The 24,653-nt window shown below is 34.1% G+C and overlaps 1 protein-coding gene across 10 annotated transcripts in view; it reads left to right on the forward strand.

Moving 5' to 3' along the window:
- Positions 1–23,612, forward strand: part of DIP2 (disco-interacting protein 2) — a 120,597-nt gene extending 96,985 nt beyond the window's left edge. For 8 of the 10 annotated variants that reach the window (XM_088272718.1, XM_088272721.1, XM_088272719.1 and 5 more), the window contains 15 exons: positions 622–741; positions 2,645–2,845; positions 3,682–4,086; positions 4,728–5,015; positions 5,131–5,301; positions 6,016–6,250; positions 6,436–6,605; positions 7,132–7,335; positions 8,917–9,138; positions 10,342–10,550; positions 11,595–11,826; positions 18,072–18,196; positions 18,416–19,965; positions 20,048–20,305; positions 21,088–23,612. In XM_088272718.1, the coding sequence (XP_088128844.1) occupies positions 622–741; positions 2,645–2,845; positions 3,682–4,086; positions 4,728–5,015; positions 5,131–5,301; positions 6,016–6,250; positions 6,436–6,605; positions 7,132–7,335; positions 8,917–9,138; positions 10,342–10,550; positions 11,595–11,826; positions 18,072–18,196; positions 18,416–19,965; positions 20,048–20,300 (4,385 nt within the window). In that variant the 3' untranslated portion in view covers positions 20,301–20,305; positions 21,088–23,612. The remainder of the gene's footprint in view (positions 1–621; positions 742–2,644; positions 2,846–3,681; positions 4,087–4,727; positions 5,016–5,130; positions 5,302–6,015; positions 6,251–6,435; positions 6,606–7,131; positions 7,336–8,916; positions 9,139–10,341; positions 10,551–11,594; positions 11,827–18,071; positions 18,197–18,415; positions 19,966–20,047; positions 20,306–21,087) is intronic. The other 2 variants (XM_088272723.1, XM_088272716.1) reach the window with 2 other exon arrangements.
- The last annotated feature ends 1,041 nt before the right edge of the window (positions 23,613–24,653 follow it).

Consider the following 24,653-nt stretch of genomic DNA (forward strand, 5'->3'; position numbering starts at 1 on the left):
ATATATATATATATATATATATATATATATATATACACATATATATATAAAATGCGTGTGAAGTTAGTTAATTTTACGTCAATAAAATGGTGTCATTTTTAAAGAACAACGGTTTTGAAAGCTATTTATTTCATAAAAGTGGTTAATTTTTAAAATTTGTGTTTTATGCATTTTATTTTTTTTTGTATTTTTTATTTATTTTTATTTATTTATTTCTTAAGATGTTCGTATTATACTCTTCTAGAAAACTGTAATTGTATCATGTGGTTACTGATGTTACAGTGTTGCAAACCACTTGCTTGCATCATTTTTTAACAGACTGCCAGATTCCCATGAAGAATTTAAACCTTTTTTCACAGCCTTAGCGTGATAGAATTTGCTCAGAGTATCTACGACGGTTACAGTATCTTAACAGTTTCGTTATGACAAATATTATGAATAACGAAGCGCATCATCGGAACATTATGATCTCACAGGTGCTGTAGTTGTTTCCAACACGTGGCAGGTCACAGACTGTCGTCACAGAGTTTAAGGATATTAAAGTATTAACAGTTTTCTAGATGAGTACTTGATTAGTTTGTGGTGAATCCATGTATAATTTTGACTGCGCATATATTACAGAGGTCCGCCAAGAAGCTGTTCAGCAGGCACTGGCAGCCATGCAGAGCAGACCTAAACCCTCCCTTCCGATGCCTTCCAAGAGAACTTCTGTGATGGCAGACAGCCCACGTCATGACACAGGTATCGTACTTTGCTTGTGGTTTTTCTTCTTCTTCAAACCCTTATCCATAGGACATAGGTGCATAAGGCACTGCATCATATAAACCCAGTGTTATCTTGATCGAACACACATAGGAAAGGTGATCAGCCCTCCGCTTCAGGAAGCAGTCCAGGGTAATATTTAATAAATACTAGAGTGAAAAAATCACTTTTATTTATTTTATATATTTATATATATATATATATGTGTATATATATATATATATATATATATATATATATATATATATATATATATATATATATATATATATATATTACACTTATATTTATTTATTCCCCCTGGGAATCGAACCCGGGACCTCCAGTACGTTAGCCCAGCGTGCTGACCATTACACTACGGAGGCTGACTGAGGTTTTTAGTTTATTCAAATTATTTCCCTAGTAGTGGGAAGATTCAAAACAACTTGCCTGTGCATTCTCTAAAGGAAAGAAAGGTAATGTATTGACTACATAGTATAGACGACTTCAGTTTTGGAGTTTTATTTGTAACAACTTTTTTTTATATTATTTTTTGATATCTCACCAAAGATGAAGAAGAATATGGAAGTCTGGGTAACAAACTTTGATTCATGATGAGATGTCAAAAAATAATATGAAAATAACTCCTGTAATTGGAGATAATCCAGATTTTGTGAACAAGTATTTGGACACATTCAAAATATTGTAACTTTTTTTAAATCTGTTTTTAGGAATGAATGCTTTTATCCTTTACTGTTTACTTAATTAAATCCAGCATAAAGTTCTACAAACTTTAGCCTCAATCAATATACATTAATTACATTAAAATATATTACAAAGTTGGATTAAAATCAATATAAAAAGTAAATTGATCAATTCCTGTCATGGGGCCTATGTTATTACAGTAATGAAACAAAAATAACACATCGATAACAATAAAAAATAACCAAATCAACCATTAATGACTTATGGGATATTATCGTAGTAAAAAACATTTAAAAAAATTCAATATTTTTATGTTTTTTCAATGCTCTCAATGTCATCAATTATGATTAATTCTAACGATAAATTAAGTGAAAAAAGTTAGCTTCATTGAAAGAATGTTTAAATGTAGTTCATATAATTAATTATTATACATCGTTGTCATGCCTTTGTTTGAAAAATGCTTCTAATGGAGGCATTGTTCAAAGCATTCGCAAAATCAATCGCATAAGTTAAATACATCATTGAATATAGGAACTTGAGTTTTGTAATCTTTTCTTTGCTAAATTTGATCTGAATGACGCAATTCACACATTTACATAATATTGGAATTGGTTAATTTTTTTTATTTCATGTATTTCTTATTATCTAATTTTTTATATATAAGTAAACAACCAATTTTATACAACAGTTTCAGTTGTAGCTTGACAAAATAAGAAAAAATCATTTAAGTTTTGCTTACTAAATACCGCTATTTCTTTAAATCTATTTTAAAATGTGTTTCAATGCATTCCCCGCACCATTTTCAAACAATATATGTGAAGCTAATTCGAAAACTTTGATTAAAATGGATAGATTTTACCACAAAGTGACTGTCAAATAAATTAATGGATTTCATTAATTGATTCGGTAGTCACTTTGTGGTAAAATCTATCCATTTTTAATTAATGCTTTACTTACCACTATTTCTTAAAATCTACTGGGACACGTGTTTCGATGCATTCCACATCATTTATACGGTGTTTGAAAATGATGCAGAATGCATCGAAACACGTGTCACAGTAGATTTTAAGAAATAGTGGTATTTACTAAGTAAAGCATTAATTAAAAATAAATTAATGGAATTAAAAACATTGTCCCAACCTCTTTATAGTAAACTGCAAGTCACTTTTAAGAATTTGCGCTTGTTGGATTATTGCAGCTTCCAGTTCTGATGACGACAGTGTGGTAGCGGAATGTGCCGGCCGGGGGCCTCTGCCCCCTCCCTCGGACTCGTCGGGCTCTCCTCCCCCGCCCCTCGCCCTTCCCATCCCGGCCCCTGCACCCCGCCGCCCCCCGCCGCCCCGCTCCAAGCACCGGGAAATCTCGGACCTAGCAGACGTCATGAACAGTATGCGACCGTGTAAGTATACAAAAATTATATTCCACACTGACGTGTTTCTATTACATAGTCACTAAATAGATTGAGGAAAAATTGTCACAGGAAATACCAAAATTTGGAATTTAACTCTAGGTGTTAAGACATTTCAGATGGGAAAGGTTGCTTACGTTGCTACCCGTTCAGTCTATTAATGCTTAAGGATGGGAAAGGTATTTTTATATTCTGCGCGGGTTTCAAAGACAGAAGAGAAGCAATTCTCCAATATTTTCATATAAATATTATATACCAATTTCTTTTAACTAATCATGTCATATGAATGCGGATTTTACGTTTTATACGGGATATCTTCCACATATCCTTTGTTAATGTCAAAATATAAAATAACCGCCTTAGGTATTTTTATTAACATGTTAAAATAATAAAACTTTTGGGACATTTATAATAAATGTTCTGTTGTTGGTTGCCTTGCGTTTCGAGGAATTGATATTGATGGTTTACTTGTGTCTAGATTCTTCTCTAGGTGTTTTACTAACCTCGGACAGTTATTAGTGTATCATATGACCTTATTTTTTAAGTGGAAGACTCTTGGTGTACTTATTTCACAACATTGATGTCTAAATTACATTTTTTTTGTATAAATATTATTTTAGAAAGAGACAAATATTCTAACGTAAGATTAAAACAAATACGTACTGTGGGGACCATTTTTTGTTAGCAATTATTTAAAAAATGCTGTTATAAATTGTTTTGCAAAATTTACTAGAATTTTAGTCCTCGGCTTGATAGAATAATGTAGTGAAATTGTGAATCATGTGAATTCGGTCTTATTAAATTTGAATGAGTTAAACTTGTTACAGGGGGTCAAGGGCCAGACGTGACCCACACACATACACACACCGACCGTGTGAACCGGTGCTCTCGATCGGGTTCGGAAAACGACAACGGAACAGCCCGCTGGAAGGTCTCCGCCAAAATACAGCAACTCCTCAACACTCTCAAGAGACCCAAGAGACGTCCGCTGCCCGAGTTCTACGAAGATGACGATATAGAGTTGGAGATCGCTGCTAATCCCAAGGACCCGAATGCGCCCAAGCCAGAGGGCGGCATCATGACTCCGGCCATTGGAGAGCAGCTGGTGGTCCCTTCGGGGCTCCCTCGCAACTTGGAGGCCGCCATACAGAGATACGGATCCGCTTCGTTCAAAGCACCCGTCGCTACCGTTCTGGACCCTAACGGGAAAATGAGCAACTCCTTGACTTATGGTAACTTTCCATTCATTGTCTTGTCAATAAATAATGTACAAAATACCTTCAGCCTTTCCGATCCAAGCCAAATGTAACTCGATATTTATTTAGTTCCACTACGCCTGAAGTTGAGTGGCACTCAGCATGGTGAAATATGTCTTTTTGCAGACAATTTACAAATATGAATACTTTTACTCGACTTTTTTTAAACACATTTGAAAGAAATCATAAACAGATAAGTTTGAGAGTAGTGACGATGAGAGCTGTATGAGAGAGATGGACATAGTATTTAATTGCGAGTGGAAATATTTTGGGAAAAATATACTCCGTACTTTACTTTTTGTTTAGCACTGGAAGTTATTAAAACGAATCCCCAGCGTTAAGCAGGGTCTTACTGTGTTTAAATTTGCAATTGTTAATATTTTTTTATATCATATTACATAATAATACACTGTTCATAATATGAAGTAAAATTTCTTTAAAACGTACCCATTTCTACAACCATTCCAAACAAGTCCAACACCACAAATTTAAACAAAGCTTTATGGTTTAACCTGGTGATACATGAAGTCTAAAGTTCTTGCTTCCACATCTACATACACCTTTTTCCAGTAGTGGTCATGAAGTGCGTAAGGTATAGAGATATTTTATTTTTCCAGGTAAATTACTGAGCCGTTCCCAGAAAATAGCTTACGCCCTGCTGAACAAAACATTCTGGAAGGGCAATGAGTGCCCTCTGAAGGCCGGAGAGCGCATCGCACTCGTCTACCCCAACAACGACCCCATCAACTTCATGTGTGCCTGGTACGGGTGCCTGCAGGCCGGCGTGGTGCCCGTGGCCGTGGAGGTGCCCCTCACGAGGAGGGACGCGGGTTCGCAGCAGATTGGCTTCCTGCTGGGCTCCACCGGAATACACGTTGCACTCACATCTGAAGCGTGTTACAAAGGTACAAATCTAATTGTACTTAGATGGCGTTCTCTTATGTTTTACTCTCCATGACTTGTGTATCCACACTGGTCGGCACAAAGTGATGCTTACCACTTCTGTTTGGTCCATTTTAGGTTTGCCCAAGTCCTCAACCGGGGACGTGGTGGGCTTCAAGGGGTGGCCCAAGTTGACTTGGACAGTGACAGAGCACCTGGCGAGGGCCCCCCGCGACTGGCTGCCACCTACCCTCCTGTCTGATGACACCCCCGCCTACATCGAGTACACGTCTGATGGTGATGGGTCAGGTAGGTGGAACCCTCTTTGTCTATATTGTTAGCAATTCTCAATAATTCCAAATAAAACATTTTACAATTCTAGAGTTTCTTTGTGAATATGGCTCAAGGCTTTCATTACTTTAACCCTTCCCTTATGATGCTAAAAACTTCCACGTGCACCGGTGATATGTATTTTGTACACCATATGAAAATGTGGTAAAAACGGGAAAAATGTGAATATTCCTAAATGTTGCTTTTATTGACCATAGTTGAAGTTGAAATATAAAAATTTTGTGATGTCAGCCCTGATGTCAATCTGAAAACGAGAAAAAAAGACATACGTAAGTAGCCGCAATAGCTGGCGCAGCAACACGACCGCCGCATAAGACGGTCTGCACACTACTGGCAGAGTAAACACGTTACAACACACGCGTATACTTTCAAAGCATGCTACACGCGCACACACATAAACGTTTGTGTATTGGTGATTTTTTTCTCAATTTTTTCACAAATTATTTATTTCCGTCGCTACAAATGAATAAATTTATATTAAAATGCTTTCTTATAATACATAATATTGCGAAGAAATAGAAAAATTGTGAGGCTGTATATACTATATTTTATATTGTATTCTCATTTGAAAAGTCGAGTTGTAGTAAATACATATCACCAGGAGGGGAAGGTTAACTGAATCTGTTGCAAGAAGTTAAATTTTCATGATAATTTTTTTTAACCTCTTTTTAGTGATGGGAGTGACAGTGTCTCGAGTTGCGATGCTGGCACACTGCCGTGCGCTCACGGCCGCATGTGCATACACAGAGGGGGAGGTCATGGTGTGCGTGCTGGACTTCAAGCGGGAGGTTGGCCTGTGGCACGGGGTACTGACCAGTGTTCTCAACGGGATGCACGTCATTTTCATCCCGTATGCTCTCATGAAAGTCAATCCTGCGTCGTGGATGCACATGATCACCAAATATAGGTATAACTTCAACTTCTTTTTACTAGTACTGCTGAAAGGTTAACTAAAAGTCTGGTCGACATCAATTTTTATTTAAACAAAGCATTTAAGAATATATTTTAAAAAATGAATTGGCTATACTTGTTTCTTGAAATAAATAAAATATATTGATACAATAGTTTTGATTTTATTTTGATTTGTTTCAGAGCGAGTATAGCAGTTGTCAAATCACGTGATCTTCATTGGGGCCTGCTAGCCACAAAAGATCATAAAGATATCTCCCTGGTGTCCCTGCGGTTGTTGTTGGTAGCTGATGGTGCAAACCCGTGGTCATTGTCGTCTTGTGATCAGTTCCTATCGGTATTCCAATCCAAAGGTCAGTCTTACTTTCGCACTCAATCCTACCCCCATCTAATAATGTCTTTGTTATATACATGCTAAACTAACAAGGCTCATTATGCATTCTGCCACTCCTTGTGTCACATCACACAGTATCATGAAGTCAGATATAGAGAATGTTAAGATGGGATTGTCCAGAAAATGTTTTACCATCTGTCAAATGTGATTCCCAATCTCCTTTGTGAATTTACTCTAGTAAATAACAATCCTAATACTGTATTACATATGAGGGTTGAAATTTGATTAAATTAATAAAGTTGGCATTGCACTGTATACTAGGGTTTGTACATAAACTGAGATTTTCTTGAAGCCGAAATCATTCAGAGAGAATTCTCGGCTATATTAGTAATAGTTTTAGCACTGCTATTTTACAAAAATTCTAACAGATGACATTTGGAACTGACATTTTGTTTGTTTTTTGGATAAATATATAGACATTTTAAAAAAGAAAGGAAATATTCTGAAGATATTACTAACTGTAGCGGATGTTGGTTGATATTCAGGTCTGAAGCCGGAGGTGGTGTGTCCATGCGCGTGCTCTAGCGAGGCCCTGACGGTGTGTGTGAGGCGCGCAGGCAGACCGGGTGGCTCCACGGGGCGCGGGGTGCTGTCCATGGCAGGCCTCTCTCACGGCGTGGTGCGCGTGGACCAAGAGAACTCCCTCACCTCGCTCACGCTGCAGGACTGCGGGCAGGTCATGCCAGGATGTGAGTTGTTTACTCTTTCAATGTAATGGAGACCGCCATTGTTGAGACCGCACTTCCAACCAATGATTATATTTTATTTATTTTAACTTCATGTACAGAAAACAAATAAGTGCATTGGCAGGATTATTGCTAAAAACAATATCGGCCAACCAACCAAAAACAGACTAGTGATCACAATGTTTGATACCGTATATCGCTCACTCCTTTCAAGAACGTCATAAATCAAAAAACTTGATTTTTCAGGAGAACGTTTTTAAAGTTTAAAAATATAGTACAATGTATTAAAAATAAATATCAAGCCAACTTTTTACTGTGCAACAGATCTTTTTAGGTGAAACCTGAAGGTTTTTTCTCCATTTAAAAAATATTTAGTAAATTCAAAAGAATAATTAAACAATACCCTTTCTTCAAAATGCAAAAACAACACTAAAGCGGGTAAATATTAAGTTTAAAATATGCTGCTTTTGCTGGGATATAGTACATTTTCTGGGCATTTCGAAAATGCACAACTGAAAATTGTCAATTTTTTTATTAATGACGTTCTTGAAAGGAGTGAGCGATATATATAACTGTTTGCAATCAGAGGGTAGATAGTACTTGGAACATTTAAAAAAACATAAATTACAAATTGATGATAATAAAGAAGACAAAGGAAAAAGGGAGTTTAGGAAAGAAGGTAGAGGGAATAACTAAAGGAGGAGGTTTGATGGACAATTAGATTCTATGTCAATATCAAATCCAATTGCAATAAAAAAAAATTATTAAAATATATAAAGATATCTATTAGGGCGATCAAGAAATACTAAAATATTACATTAACTGATATTATCAAAGTTACAGTCATCTTTCTAAAAGCTTCACATTTTTATTGAAAAAAATCACAGCCTCCTGGGTACGGCCATATTAATACCTTCCGGCATTGAAAGGAATAAAAAAGAAATGCACAAATCTCTCCTGAACATTTGACGTTTTGAATTAATTTTTATTTTCCTCATACTTTCCGATATTGCGTGTGGTTCCTCGAGCGCCCCATGCGGCTGCTGAGTGAACCACGCTCCATCATTTATTTAATTTTCTCCGGACATTTACATTTCAAGTATACAATTTTTTGCTCATCTATAAATATTGTGATTGGTGTTAACTTGAAATGGTTAAAAGTTATAATTTTACAAAGGTTAGCGTTTAACTGATGAAAGTGCATCAAGAATATCATAGTGTCGTTCAATGTAGCAATGCGGGTTCTAAACGGTGTAGTGTATTTCTAAGAATCTGTGCCGAATAAACTCATGTGGCATTCGGACGTTAAAAAGTGCTTTGTGTTCGTCCCTTAAGGGTACGTTACGATCATAGTGTACTCATCCGAAACCCTTAACTTCTCGGGAATAAATGACTGCAATAAAAATGTGTATCATTATCATCATCATCCTATTATTATTATTATCCATGTCTTTTAAAGCGCCCTTGAGGTAGTATTTTAAGAAAATGGCACTATACAAATTATCCAAATTATTATTATTATTATTATTGCAAATGGTACAAAATATGCGAGTTGGACCATTTTCTAATTGATGAACTTTTCAGCTGCCATTACCGTTGTCCGCATGGATGGTCCTCCGCAGCTGTGCCGTACCGACGAAGTGGGTGAGATTTGTGTCCTGACTGGAAGCACGGGAACCGGGTACTGGGGGCTGCCCGGCCTCACCGCCAACGTCTTCCAACTCAAACCCCTCACTCCCGAGGGCAACCCCATCGGAGATCAGACCTACACTAGATCAGGATTACTGGGCTTCCTGGGACCTGGAGGTAAGCTGTGCTCATTTGAATATTTTTAATTTCTATAGTGCATCCTGCTAACTCCAAACATGCATTTATGAGGGCAATAGAACTCTAGAACTCTTCAATAGAACTCTTTTGTCCGCCTCCGTGGTGTAATGGTCAGCGTGTTTAGCTACCGTGCTGGAGGTCCCGGGTTCGATTCCTAGGGGGGGGGTGAAAATAAATATTAGTGATTTAACACTGTAATATTTATTTAATATTACCCTGGACTGGTTCCTGAAGCGCAAGAGTGATCACCTTGCCTTCATGTTAGTAATGATCAAGATAACTCTGCGTCAATTTGACGCAGTGCCCTATGCACCATTAGGTGTGGATAAGGGTTATAAGTAATAAGTAAGTAAGAACTCTAGACGAAATAACAAAACCAGTTTATCAAATTGGTAATTTTGATCTATCAAAGATATTTAACAAATCGAATGTCGTGTCACTGAGTGCAGTCGAAATGTGATCTCTCAGACAAATGTCCGGCGAAACGATGTATGATAGATGTTCGAATTACAATATAAGGAAGAATGCAAGGCTAAGATAAGTATTATCCATAAAATTAAGGTGTGTTGAAATGGTTTGGGCATTGAATCAAATGAGTTAAGAAAGAACACTAGAACAAATTTATGAGGTAAATGTTGTTGGAAATAAAAGCAGAGGAAGACTGAGGAAAACTTGGCATGATCAAGTATTTCAAATACTTTAAAGTGGTCACGTCAGGAGTCGGAATAATTGGTGGGTACGTATAGAGAGATGCTTATATGTGGAAAAGGCGAAGATTGTTTGCAAGGACAGATTGGTGTGGCTTTCTATCCTCTCTGCCTACCCCTGCGGATAAGCGGCATGATGGTTAGTTAGATTTCTTTCAAATTCAAGCAAAATTACAATCCCAATATATAAACATTTTGTGCAGAAAAATTACTGAATCGAACAGAGTTTTGTATTATTTTTCAAATCAGGGAAAAAATTCATTGTTCGATTTATATAACAGGCATCTACCGATAATACTTCTTCATCTTTATCTCAAATTGCCATTTTTTATGTGTACAATATAAATTGTTGGTTTTGTTCAGATGTGTTTGTACTGTATATTTTACTGAGTTTTTGTTACCGATAATGGTAAGAAAAACACAGTATAGGCTTGTCTGATATCGTTAGCCAATAATTTTTATTATGTTTTCACAGGTCTTGTATTCATATGCGGATCACGCGATGGGCTCATGACAGTCACGGGCCGCAAGCACAACATGGATGATATAATTGCGACAGTCCTTGCCGTGGAACCCATGAAGTTCATCTACCGTGGTCGCATTGCTGTGTTCAGCATCAAGGTTCTCCGAGATGAGCGGATTTGTGTCATTGCGGAACAGAGACCCGATTGCAGCGAGGAAGAGGTGAAATATATGTTCCATGGCTTCTCTCTCCTAAGATATGTCTACTCCTTATCTTATTTCTGATCTAATCTCTTTGTCATTTTTAATGTTTTATGATTTCTATAAATTTGTTGTTTTTTTTAATTTATAAAATAACATTCTTAAGTAATTAATATAATTTAAGATATTTCTATTTTTGTAAACTCTGTTAATCAATAGCAAACATATCTTAGGAGAGTTTTCTTAAATTTATCACTTTAAATGTTGCCTTTTTAACCAAGCGTGATACTTCGATACCCTTTTAATATGTATTTTAAGCGTATTGATTTTATAAAACAATGCGAATTTGCCTATTTTATTGACAAATTATACTTTGTTAACTGGTAGGCATATATATATTTGAAATAATTGCAAAATGTCTAGTGCGGCCTTCTTTTAAATTTAATGATTGATTTTGTATTAATCCTGCAACATGTCATGTAGCCTTCCATGTACATGCATATCTATGATGAAAGAATAACAAACTGACAATATTGCTTGCAGCAATGACAACAACAAGATACTTAAGTAATATATATAGTTAACTGATGGATTTGGAATTCAGTCAGTTTCCTATTAAGCGTGCAATATGTAATCAAAATATAATATAATTGATACAAGTTACACTATAAAAACTTTAATCACAAGAGCTTTAAGAGTCTCTCCTTTGGGGGGCACAGTGGTGTTCAACCTATGAAACTTACCATGTTGATAGTATGTACTTTCTACTGTAAATGATTTGTAATTAATTCATATTTTTTAAAGAAAACCTCTTGACATGATAAATAAATACAATGCATAGATGGGTAACCTTCAATCGGGTAATCCAAGAAACTTATTTTCTCATGGGATAAATGGAAGGATATGATTGTCTATTTTATATCTTTATATTTAGATTGATTACTTATTTGCGTTTTAAACTTGAATACAAATTTATGAATGTAACTAGCGATAATTAATTGCAGCGATGCTGGCTCCTCGGTGGATTTCATTAACCTAAAGTATATGTTGAACCCTTTATTGCAGTCGTTCAAGTGGATATCTCAGGTGATCCTAGCCATAGAGTCCATCCACCAAGTGGGCACCTACTGCATCGTGCTGGTGCTGCCCAACTACCTGCCCAAGACCCCGCTGGGGGGCATCCACCTGTCAGAGACCAAGAGGCGCTTCCTGGAGGGGACCCTTCACCCCGCCAACGTCCTGCTCTGCCCGCATACTTGCGTCACTAACCTGCCCAAGCCCAGAGAGATACATTCAGGTTTGTCTACTTTCTTCAACGCAGTATCATGCGCTCATGTTCTTGCCTTCCTAAATATAACCCTTTCATTGCGCAACTGAACATTGCCAAATCCTTAATCTGCCAATGTTTACTCCGTTCCATCTTGGAGCAAGAAATAATGCTAAAAAAGGCCTTGCTACAACCGGCAGCAACTTCTTCTTCCTGTGCCGTGTCAGGTCCTCCCGACGTTGGCACTCTGGCGAAGGCTTCTCTGTCTTACGCGAACCGGAACAGCTCTCCCACATGTCTCATCCCAGTCCAATCCCTTATATTGTTCAGCCAAGATGTTTCCCTTCTGCCAGGACCACGCAGTGGCTTATATTTTGAATTCTTTCAAATTATCTGTAAAAAATCTCACTTCACAGAGATTGATTCCTTTTTTAAGTTATCATATTTTAGTAAATATATTTCTTTGTTTCTTTTTGATATAGTCTTTATTCTGTTTAATAAGCAGATTGTTTAATATTGGTTCTAAAATAAAAATAAAATTTATAACTTAAATCTCTCCTTAAAAAAATAGTCTCAAATATGAAATTTCATATTAGATTATTTCTTTGCTCCATACTTATGTATCTATCATTTGCACATCTTGTTGGGTAGTTTTTTTTTCAATAATTTTCCTCACGGAGTTATTGTAATATTGAAGTGTCCAATTTACTCAAAGTATGTATAACATATAAAATTATAGCTGTTGCGAGGTATATTAATACATCTTTTAAATATTGAGTTGGTAACTGAGTTATTGCGGATTTTCACTAACAGGTGTTCACTTGTATTTTAATGTATGTTTATATGTAATTACTTGGTCCTTTATGAATCATTCATTTGCATTGATCTGCTAAATAGTGTGTGTAATAAGCTAAAAGATGGAGAACCAAAGCGACTCTTTTCGTCACATTTTGTTTTTTTTTTACGTAAAGGTCATGCATCACAAGCTTACAAAAAGTTATGTGCTGTGTATAGTGACGAAGCCTCAAAAGAACGGCAGTGTCGTGAATTGTTCACCAAATTTTATAAGGATGATTTTTCATTAAAAAACGTGGAGCACTCCAGACTTCCAGTTGAAGTTGATGATGACCAAACAAAGGACATAAGTGATACCAATGCCATAGTTCAACACTGGAGATAGCAGAGAATCTGTATTTATCGCATACATACTTGCATTCAGAACCACCTAAAACATCTCAATAACCAAATAATGCTGGATATATGATTACCTTGTAAACTAAAAAAACAAGACTTGACGAGGCACATTAGCCTCGTGATATGATTCTTAAATGCAAATGACACGTTTTTTTAAACAAATGATGACTCGAGATAAAAAATGGGCTATATATGATAATATTGTCCAAAAAAGATCCTGGACTAAGCAATAGAAACTTGCACAAATAACTTCCAAAGCCGATACATTTATCAGAAAAAAATCATGCCATCCATTTGGTGGGATTTGGAGCTGTTAACTTGTAACCAGACAATTAATTCAGAGGTTTATATTGAACGGCTGACTAAATAAAACGATGCAATCAAAGCGACCGTAGCTGGACAATAGTGACCAATGGTTTTTTCATCTTTAACCTTGACAACGCCAGGCCCCACATATCTTTGGTCATTTGGCAAAATTGCTAGAGCTTTTTTAAGATGTGTTACCTCGTCAATCCTATAGCTCAACATAGCACTAGCAGCTAACCATTTATTCTGATCGTATTATGGCAATAAAGTAAAAATTTAGTTAGAACAGTTTTTTGCTTGTAAAAACAAGAGTTTAATGAAAAAAAATGATAATTATACTTACTACCAGAAAAACAACAAAAGGTTATAATAGATAATAAATAATGCACATTATATACGAGATTAAAGTTTTTCTATGAATGGGAATGAGTTTTTTTTTTCCTTAAAAAATCCGTAATGACTTAGTTTCTAACCTAATATATGTTATATATTATTTGTCATTACATTATGTATTTATATATTATAGATCACAATTTTTCATATTCAAATTTGGCATGATAAGATACAAAAAAAATTCTTGCAGAGTATTGAGATCACTTTTTATTTTATTTTTCTCTTCCTAATGTTATGTTATGCTATGAAAGGGTTATAAAATAAATGAAAATTTATATAGTTTTTTATAGTTATCTTTCTTTAGAATCCTAAAATATCACATCTTTCCCGTAATTTTATTTTACTGTTATTATTGAAGTTATCTAAAAATAAGACCTAAGGGGGTGCCCCGAATCAGTATGTCAGAAAAAAACCTTTTTGTTTATTATTGCTTGAATCAATACATAAAGTATCTAATATGTATACAATGTGCCTGAGGCCGATTATAAATATAAATCCAAAAGCAGAGGAGCGTCGAGCCAGATATGAACGCTCACTTTGTCACTGAAAACTTTGAAACGCATTTTCTACAGTTTTTATTTTGACAATTTTTCTAATTTTATTTTTTAAACTTTAAAAAGTAAAACAACATCGTTTTTAACCACTTTTTATCGGTTCATTTTTTCTCCAGTCGGTTTCGACAAGAACTTTGTCATCATCAGGGTTAATCATAGCGTAGTCGTACAGGAGAAAGTGACCAACTACCAATACGTAAAATGTTCAGGAGGGCCATTTAAGTCACTTTTGCTTGGCAAGAAAATAAACGTCAATGCAGTTAGTCATTTTTAACTAGCCAATATATTATACTTCCAAGTTTAAAATCCTTTGGGATTTTTTCAAGGCAATTTTAAGCTAGTAAGATATAAAAAGTGAATGATCATGTTTTTGTAAAACAATGCACTTGGTCACTTTCTCCTGTATGACAACGATATATGAATTCTAAAATGTTGAAATGTGCAAAGTTAGGTGAGTGGGCGGGTTTAAGGAATGGGAAATTAGTTAGGTTTAGAGTGAGAGGGATAGGGGTGTGGAGTTTTTATTACTGTTATTTCTAGGAATAGGAATAGAAATATTAAAAATAGGGCTATTAAGTAAATTCAATTGATTATTTATAACATTTAAATTTTGTTTTATCACTTTTTCAATTTCTAAAATCTCTATATTATGAAATGAATTTACTTTTTTATTGGAATGTAATATTTCAATGCCATTTTCGTAATTCAAAGATTGATTAGTATTTAATACATGTTCAGTGAATTTTTTTTTTATTATTTAGGCATCTCATGTGTTATTTTATTCTAATATTAAAGTTAATAGAATGCTGAACAAACTTTGCACGTCCATTCACCTAACTATGAATATTTCAATGTTTTAGAATTAGTACATGTTTCACCCTGATGATGACAAGGTTCTTGTCAAAACCAGTTGGAGAAAAAATGTATCAGTAAAAAAGTGGTTAAAAACAATGTTGTTTTATTTTATAAGTTTAAATGTGCCTCAAAGTATCTGCAAGATATTAAGTTTTTACTCCAGTATTAAATTGAACTAAAAAAAAATGACAAAAAGTTTGTTTAAATAATTGTTATAGCACTATAAAGTTTTTTGTTTTTTTTTTCTGTCAAAAATTATTAGGGGGATTTGAAGACTACAGTGACAAGACGCCCGTGAAGTAGGCTTAGAAATCTGTTATATGTATATATATATATATATATATATATATATATATATATATATATATATATATATATATATATATATATATATATATATATATATATATATATATATATATATATATATATATATATATATATATATATATATATATATATATATATATATATATATATATATATATATATATATATATATATATATATATATATATATATGTATATATATATATGTATATATATATGTATATATATATATATATATATATATATATATATATATATATATATATATATATATATATATATATATATATATATATATATATAAATGTATAAATGTATATATATATATATATTTTTTTTTTTTTTTAATTCATTAAATATAAAACCATACCTAATAATTCAACTACATTTCTTCCTTTCCCTTTTAAAAAAGTGCTGTTTTATTACATTCTGATTGAGGAAACCCCCTTAAGTAGTCCTGGATCATAACCAATATAAATAAATATACATTATTTTATTAAGGGTATTTATAATTTTGCTTGCATCTTTCTTCATTCCTTCAAAACGAAAATCTAATTTTATGGTAATATTATTTTTTCATCCTTATGTTATAGATGGTTTTTATTTTTCTCTCGCTAGTTTTGTAAACACATTTCTTCACTTAATACTTTATTTAATATATCCATAAACATTTTTTTATTCCATCTCTAATCACAGTACAAATTGTACCTTTTATTATTTGTCTACTACATAATTTCCTTCACAACTGTTACTTCTCATTTTACTATGTGGCTGATGATTAGGTACCTTAGTTTTTGTTTTATTTTGAATTATTATAGAAAGTGCATGAAATACGCTATTTTAATTAGTTCATATAAAAAACACTTTAAACTTGAAAAGATGCACTTATTTATTCAAACCTTGAATAAACCGTTTAAAGTTATGAACTATCTTTATTTTTTTCTATTTGTCTTTACATACACTTTGAATATGTATGTACTTTGCTTTCTTTCATAAAATGAAATGTAAATGCATAGTTTTATTTTCATCATTTTAATAACGTCATTGTATCATTCATTAGTCAGATGATCAACATTCTGCACAAGATCACTTTGGATCTAGTTTTCTCGAAAGATGTTAATGAATTTTGGTGTTCGTGTTTATGAAAATTGTAAAAAACTTATGAGTCATAAAAGACACATTTTGAGTCCGCGTATTCGACTAACTTATTCATTATGGAAATTTTTTACCTTCCATGGGAATTTCAAAGTGACAAATGATTATAAAAACTTATCGTTTGTATTATTTCATACACTTCATGCTAACATGCATATTTATTTTAATGATGCCTGTTTCTTAAGGTAGCTGAATCCGAATCCATTTCATTTACTTAATTTCTAATTTAATAAGGAATTACAAAACAAAAAATCCATGTCGCTTACAAATCTCATATATTACTACTAATAATTATTATTAGTACATACTTGGGCCCTACAAAACTGTCCGTTTGGAGATATACTCGTAAATTAGAAAACTATCTGTATTTACAAATTTATGTTCGGTACTCTGGTTTTCGAAATACATACTTATACAACTATAAGAAACATGCAGTCATGATCTTGTGCAGTTTGAAGTTCGTCTTTTAGTTTCTATGAATTTCCTTTTCCATATCAACATTGCGCCACAACAGTAATTAAAGAGGTAACTGAATAGCATATAAAATTATTATATTTTTATATTAAACTAAATTTTGGATTTGTTTATTCATACAAACATTAAACTAATACAAAATACTCAAAATTACATGCCTTCTGGCCTATTTTTGTCCCATTCAAGACATATCTTATTATTTATATTTTTTTGTCACTTCATTTTCCATTCGTTCTGACCAAACGCATACAGTATACAGATATTATTATGCAAGTTATTTCAAATAAACATGAAAAATATTTTTTTTCCCATAGCATCAAAGGAAATGTGTATTTTTAAAAAGATAAGTACAAGATCAACCGCTATCCTCCTTTAACCGCAACACTTCATCATATTGAAGTAGTGTTATCTTGATGATTTATTACATGGAGGCAGGGCGATCAGTATTGTGCTTCAGGTACCAGTCCTGGGTGATGTTTAATCAAAAGTAGAATGAATAATCACTGGTACTTACTGGAGTCGTATTATAGAACCAAATATATACCTTTTTAATACATTTGATAGATGTACACTGAACTTACTACTGGTTTTATTAACTAATAGTACAGTTAATGAGCAAATGTAAATACTGCAGATTTTTTAAATTGTTGTTTAAATCAAATTAATTGTTGACATACTCTAAGGTATCTAACCTTTTCGTTGATATTTTTAAGATACACATCAATGAGTAAAGGCCTAATGTAAAATAATCAAGTAAAATTGTACTCAATGAATCAATGATGATCAAAAATGTACTGTCGCGCAGAATTTGCAATATAGTAATTGTATACTAATGAAAGTGATGCTTTTAGAATAAAGATGACTAAAAATAATGTATTATCCAGTTGACATTGGATTGTGAAGATGTTTGGAAATAGGGTCGAGTAGGCAATTAGCTCGGTGGGTGGAGATTTTCAGTTACCTCTGTTGTGGCAATGTTTACCTGTGTGTTGTGTGGTGTGACACCGACAACAGGAGAATGTGTTGCAGACGTGGGGCCGGCGTCGGTTATCGTGGGCAACCTGGTGCAGGGCAACCGACTGGCCTCTGCGCAGGGCCGCGACATGGGACACACAGATGACTCCGACGCCACTCGAACGGTGAGTGCTACTAATAGTGAGAACCATAATTAATTTGTTGTAATAACTACCCGTTTACACATCATATAAAAGGATGTTTTAATGTTTTAATGCAAATGCTATTTTTCTTTTTTAACTCCTCCCGACCTTTGTAGTATTTTACTGTCTTCTTTATTGAACTTTTAGTGTGATGAGCCTGTAATCCGGTACGTTTGATTAATATTTTTATCTTATTTTCAGTTCCAATTTATATCAGAAATCCTAAGATGGCGCGCCCAGTACGCTTCTGACCACATCATCTTCACACTGCTCAATTCCAAGGGTACAGTAGCAAAAGTACTCTCCTGCTCAGAACTCCACAAAAAGGCTGAACGTATTGGCAATCTTTTGTCGGAAAAAGGTCGTGTCAATACTGGCGAACATGTCGCTTTAATCTTCCCTCCTGGGCTCGAGTTGATTTGTGCATTCTACGGATGCCTTTATGTAGGGGCTGTTCCGGTCACTATTCGACCACCACATCCCCAAAACCTTCAAACTACATTACCTACTGTGAGAATGATAGTGGATGTCAGTAAATCTGCGCTCGTTTTGTCCAACCAGAATGTTATCAAATTGCTTAAGTCCAAGGAAGCCAGTAATGTCGTGGACATCAAATCGTGGCCGATGATTCTAGATACGGATGATATGCCAAAGAAAAAATTGCCCATTTCATACCGTGCCCCTACCGCAGAAATGTTAGCCTATCTAGATTTTAGCGTTTCAACTACTGGCATGTTGGCTGGCATTAAAATGTCTCACGCTGCTGTCACATCCCTATGCCGTTCCATGAAGTTAGCCTGCGAATTGTATCCTTCTCGGCATATAGCCCTCTGTTTGGATCCCTATTGTGGACTCGGCTTTGCTTTGTGGTGCTTGAGCAGCATCTATTCTGGTCATCACTCTATTCTCATCCCTCCTTCGGAAGTAGAAGTCAACCCGGCATTATGGCTGAGTGCCGTATCCCAATATAGAGTGAGAGATACTTTCTGCTCTTACGGGGTGATGGAATTGTGCACCAAAGGATTAGGAAGCTCAGTAGATCAACTCAAAGCCAGGAATGTAAACTTGGGCTGTGTCAGAACATGCGTTGTTGTCGCCGAAGAGAGACCAAGAATTAATTTAACAGCTTCCTTTTCTAAACTTTTCTCTGCCCTCGGTTTAAGTCCTAGAGCCGTGTCTACCTCTTTCGGATGCAGAGTAAATATAGCTGTATGTTTACAAGGAGCATCGAGCCCCGAGCCGTCAACTGTATATGTTGATCTGCGTGCTCTCAGGAACGACAGAGTATCTTTGGTCGAAAGAGGAAGTCCACATTCTCTATGCTTGATGGAATCCGGAAAGCTATTGCCAGGAGTCAAAGTCATCATAGCTAATCCTGAGACCAAAGGACAGTGTGGAGATTCGCATTTAGGAGAAATTTGGGTCCAGTCGCCGCACAATGCGAGCGGGTACTTTACAATATACGGAGATGAAAGCGATTATGCTGATCATTTTAATGCCAAACTAGTAACGGGAAATACAGGGGAAGTGTATGCCAGAACAGGGTATCTAGGCTTCCTGCGTCGAACTGAAGGGGCTCCGAGAGGAGGGGAAGAAGGCGGCAGCGATGTGGAGGGGGACAGTGGGGATCAACACGACGCAGTATTTGTTGTAGGAGCACTCGATGAAACAGTCATAATGCGTGGCATGAGATACCACCCCATCGACTTTGAGAACTCGGTGATGCGCTGTCATAAGAAGATTGCAGAATGGTAAGGGGCATTAGATTTGTTGTCTCAATCAGCTACAGGCAGTGGGACATGCTTGTAATTCCACGTTGCATTTTATTTTCAGCGCTGTTTTCACTTGGACGAATCTGCTGGTGGTAGTGGCGGAACTGGACGGTGTGGACAGTGAAGCCTTGAACCTGGTGCCGCTGGTGACTAACGCCATTCTAGAGGAGCACCACTTGATAGTCGGAGTGGTGGTGGTGGTGGACCCCGGAGTGGTTCCTATCAACTCCAGGGGAGAAAAGCAGCGGATGCACCTGCGCGATGGCTTCCTCTCAGATCAGATAGATGCTATTTACATTGCTTACAATATGTGAACAAGGTGGGTGGTCTTTTCACCTATCTATCTTTATCTGCTAAATATACATATTAACAATGAAAGCTCTTTCATATTAACATTGACAATTCTAATTTTGTAAAATTAGAAATAAGAAAAAATATATATTAATCAATTGGAAACAAAAAAGCTGAGGAATATTTATGAGATGAAAAAGATAATAGCAGCAATGACTAGGCACTCGGGTTGCATATCCATACACATAAAAGCTTGTGAAAAGTACTAAAAAGATGTGAGAATCTCAGATTACATATAAATACAAGTACTGTGCATCCAAAATCATGCGTATGTTGTTTATTTTCCTCTTTTGACCTTTTTTTTTTAAATATTCATTATACTAAAATGAGTGCTCCCTAAATTTTCATCACAATTCTTTTTTTTTTATAACCATTCTAAAATGATAATGTTTGCTTTTAAATAATACTTTGTTCTCATGTTACCCACTATATAGTACTAGGTAGTTGTGGTGCAATAAAATTTTAGTGGATCGTTTATTTACATTCATTACATCACTTGAGTAATCCTCAGTCCATCCATCTCAAACAAACTATGTAAAGTGAGTGTTATTGCCTTGTACAAAAAATAATGCCCTACATAACTGTCAGTTTAATTTGTTCACAGATTAATGGGTTTAAATTCATATAAACCACATTTCAATGACTCAAAGCAGTCAATTTTATGACCTCAAATCCATTAGTTCAATAATTCATTCTGTTCTTACTGAAATATGTTTATGATAATTTGTTTTTTTGTTGTTTTTCTTTCAGATAGGATCTGGACCGACAAGCTGAATTTCTTAAAAATTGTTTATCATTGTGTAATTTAAAGATACTGGTTTTTTTAATGGCGATATATTTTATGTAATTGCACTAGGATAATCATAATGAAACGGGTTATTACACCATTTAATCAGACCTGTTTTATTTCTTTAAATAATCTTCCAAGCTAACACCTTAAGGTCGGTGTAGTCCCTTGTATCACAGATTAACAAGTTTTTAAAGCATCTATTGTGTAAAGCAAAACATTTATTTATTTGAAATAAATGCATCCCACTTAAAAGGGTTTATGTCATAGCTATCGCAGGACCCACCCTTAAGGACTGGATTAAATTTCCATGCCAGGGCTAAACCGATCATAGGGTGTTAATTTAACGATTTAATGGAAAACCTTTTCAAATCATTTAGTCAGTGCTCAGTTTTATAAAAAAAAGACTGTCCTGCGTAGTTATTATTCATTTGCACAAGTATTCATGTACACAAGTTTTCCGCATTTCAATATAATGAAAAGTTTTGTTATTGTTAAAAATTCAAAAATAAATTCTGTTTGTCAAATAATGTTCTCTAGTTTGATATACTGCTCAAAGATTTATTTGAATATAAACATTTCATATCAAGTTTAAAATATACAATAGTTATGGGAACACTAAATTTACCTAATGTATTTTATTATAAACATTACTTCTCTAGTTCGTCAGTATAAAAAGAAGCTTTTATTTTAAGCAATATTTTTATATTACACAAATATCACACAAATTTATGCGCTTCAATGCATGCTCTTGCGCCGTAAGCCTGGTGTTCTCTCGACACCAGGGTACACTTTACTGGACTTTAAAAGGAAAATGCATGATATTGCTCAAAACGAGTAACTTACCATTCATTCTGCACTGGAATGGCAATGATTCGTGTTTAAAATGGTAATGTTTTAAGATTTCTTTACTGTAGTGTGTGTTATACATTCTTCTCTATGCTCTAAGTTTGTATAATGGATACAATAATTAAGCTAAGATTTCAATATACATATAATATATTAGTAGGTGATAAACAATCTGAAATAGTGGTATGATCCTTTAAGTTTTGCATTTATGGAAACAGGTTATTAGAGGTTGTGCAAATACAAGCAGCCAAGATTATGTTTCTTTTCAACCCTTCATCGCACAATAATTGACGCTGGAGTACTTTTTTCGCACAGTTGCTTTCATCAAAAATGTATTACGTATTAGCTCAAACCCTACGCAATATACGAATGGCCTGTTTTCCCTGTTCCCTGCATTTTATATATTCTTACTTAAGTATTACAAATATTTTTATTCATAGCGATAGGACAATTAACGAACTATACTTTAAAATTAAGTATTAAAATTAATTTCGTGATATGTAAATTTTTTAAAAAGATGTTTTATTTTACTTTGTCATTTAATTTAGTTATTTTATTGATTAGTTATGTATAAGATCTGGGAGCTTATGTGAAGCATTCGATGGGTTACTGGTTCTCTAAATTCTAAATAAGCATTTATTATTTTAAATTTTTTGTCAGCATAAAGCAAAACTGTAACTCAAATGTGAGCTATATTTATATTGCAAAAACCGAGTTGTTTTTAACATTCCCCTTTTACAACTTTTGGCTCTGTTCATTAGTGGTCCTAAAAGATTCAAGAACCAAGTTTTTATCTTCTCTGTGAAAGGATTCTCTGGGCAATTGGCTATTTTTTTAAATCGTGCAAGTTAACTTGAGATGCACACTCTAAGAATTTGATATATGTAATCGGCCTATGAATATTGGATGAGCTTCATTATATAATATTTAGAACCGTTATTTTTAGTTTTGTAACTTTAGGGAAATGAATGCAGCACATTTTTGGATACGAATAACAATATATTAATATAATCACCAGATATTTAATATTTATAATTACTTATTGTACTATGGGAGAGTTGCAGGAAAAAGTGGATGAGTCCACTTACTTGGTGATTTTTACTGAATATAGGTGTACTCATTTGGAACTTGCATAACTTATTTATGTCCGGACCTTCTCATCGATATAATTTATCCTACAAATATTCTAATTTATACATACTGTATACTTATTTTATTTATTGTTGTATTGCACAAAGCAAACTACATATGTGCAATAAGTTAAGCATATTTTATCTTTCATTATTTACTTTTAATTTTTTATCCATCTATTATAATGATAAATATGTACTCTGCCATTATAGCTTTTTATGTTCAAGGCTCTAGTCTTTTCAAAATTATTGACTCAAATTTGTGTAAAAAACTAAAAGTATCGTAAGCCGTGGGACATTGTACTAGCTCCAATGAGTAATCTAATGTGTACGAGATATGAACAAATGGACATTAAATTACACTTAGAAGGGAAAGTAGTCTTTATTCATTTGGAAATAGCTGTGTACTCCTATACTATGGAAGGCTCAATGTTACTTTGTAATTGGTTTTGTACATCTTGAAAATTTGTGTCGTAGCAAGAAAATGTTTAATAAATGTACATTCATAATTACTTGTCTTTTTCTTAAACGCATCACTATCCCTAGAAAGGCGGATCATATATATATCCTTTTATTAATTTACACCCATTTTTACTTAAAAATGGGGCAAGCCTACTAACTTTTCTAGGGATGGGGATCTTACTGCCTCTCTTCAGTAGCCACTCTCATTTTAATAAATACCAATATGAGAGTATGTTACCTGTGATAACAAATTTCATATGAAGTTAAACATCATCTACCATCGGCGGTAATCATGACACCAGATGAGTGCTAGGATATACGTAATAACCGATACTCTATTTTACTATTGTAATAGTAAGAATACAAATTCAGGTGACGTATAAACCTGTGTTAAAAAATCGTACTATCCACAATGTGAATCATCAAACATCTGCGAATAGTGAGAAACTACAATATTCTATTTTACTATGTATGAGTATAGTAATAGTAAAAATACAAATCTAGGTGGCATAAAGATATTTGCATACGAGCTATTGTGCTCTAAAAGTAGAATAATAAATAACGAGATGGAAATACATTATAGTTTTTGGCCGATATATGACCCGACTTTGTCGTCGCACTAAGGCAGTGGTCGACAAACTTATTGGCGAAATATGCACATTATGATTTTAAAAAATATTTAGAGTAAATCTGTTTGCAGCTCTTGTAAACCTTTATTTTAATTTTAGTACTTTATTAAATTACGGTTACAAATGTTACATGGTAGTCTTTTGCTTTGGTAATTTCTTTATTAACATAATATTAATACAGTGGAACCTCTTATAACGACCGTAATTCGTTCCAGCATCTTACTCATTAAGTGAAACATTCTTTCCCATAGAAATCAATTTAAAATATGACAATGCATTCCATGCCGAAAGTATACAAAATAAAAAAAATTTAAAGATTATTTAAAAATGATAAATAAAAATTACTTGTAAATTGTTGAGGTTTGTAACAACTTAGAATACAATTTATATTTGAAAAAAAAACTTGAATAAAAATATGAATTTACGAGGAATAATTAATCCTATTTAACTAGAGAACTT

This window comes from Brachycentrus maculatus, unplaced genomic scaffold (genome assembly GCF_059751285.1).
Source record: "Brachycentrus maculatus isolate JH-2025_06_01 unplaced genomic scaffold, ASM5975128v1 h1tg000518l, whole genome shotgun sequence".
NCBI classification, from domain to species: Eukaryota; Metazoa; Arthropoda; class Insecta; order Trichoptera; family Brachycentridae; genus Brachycentrus; species Brachycentrus maculatus.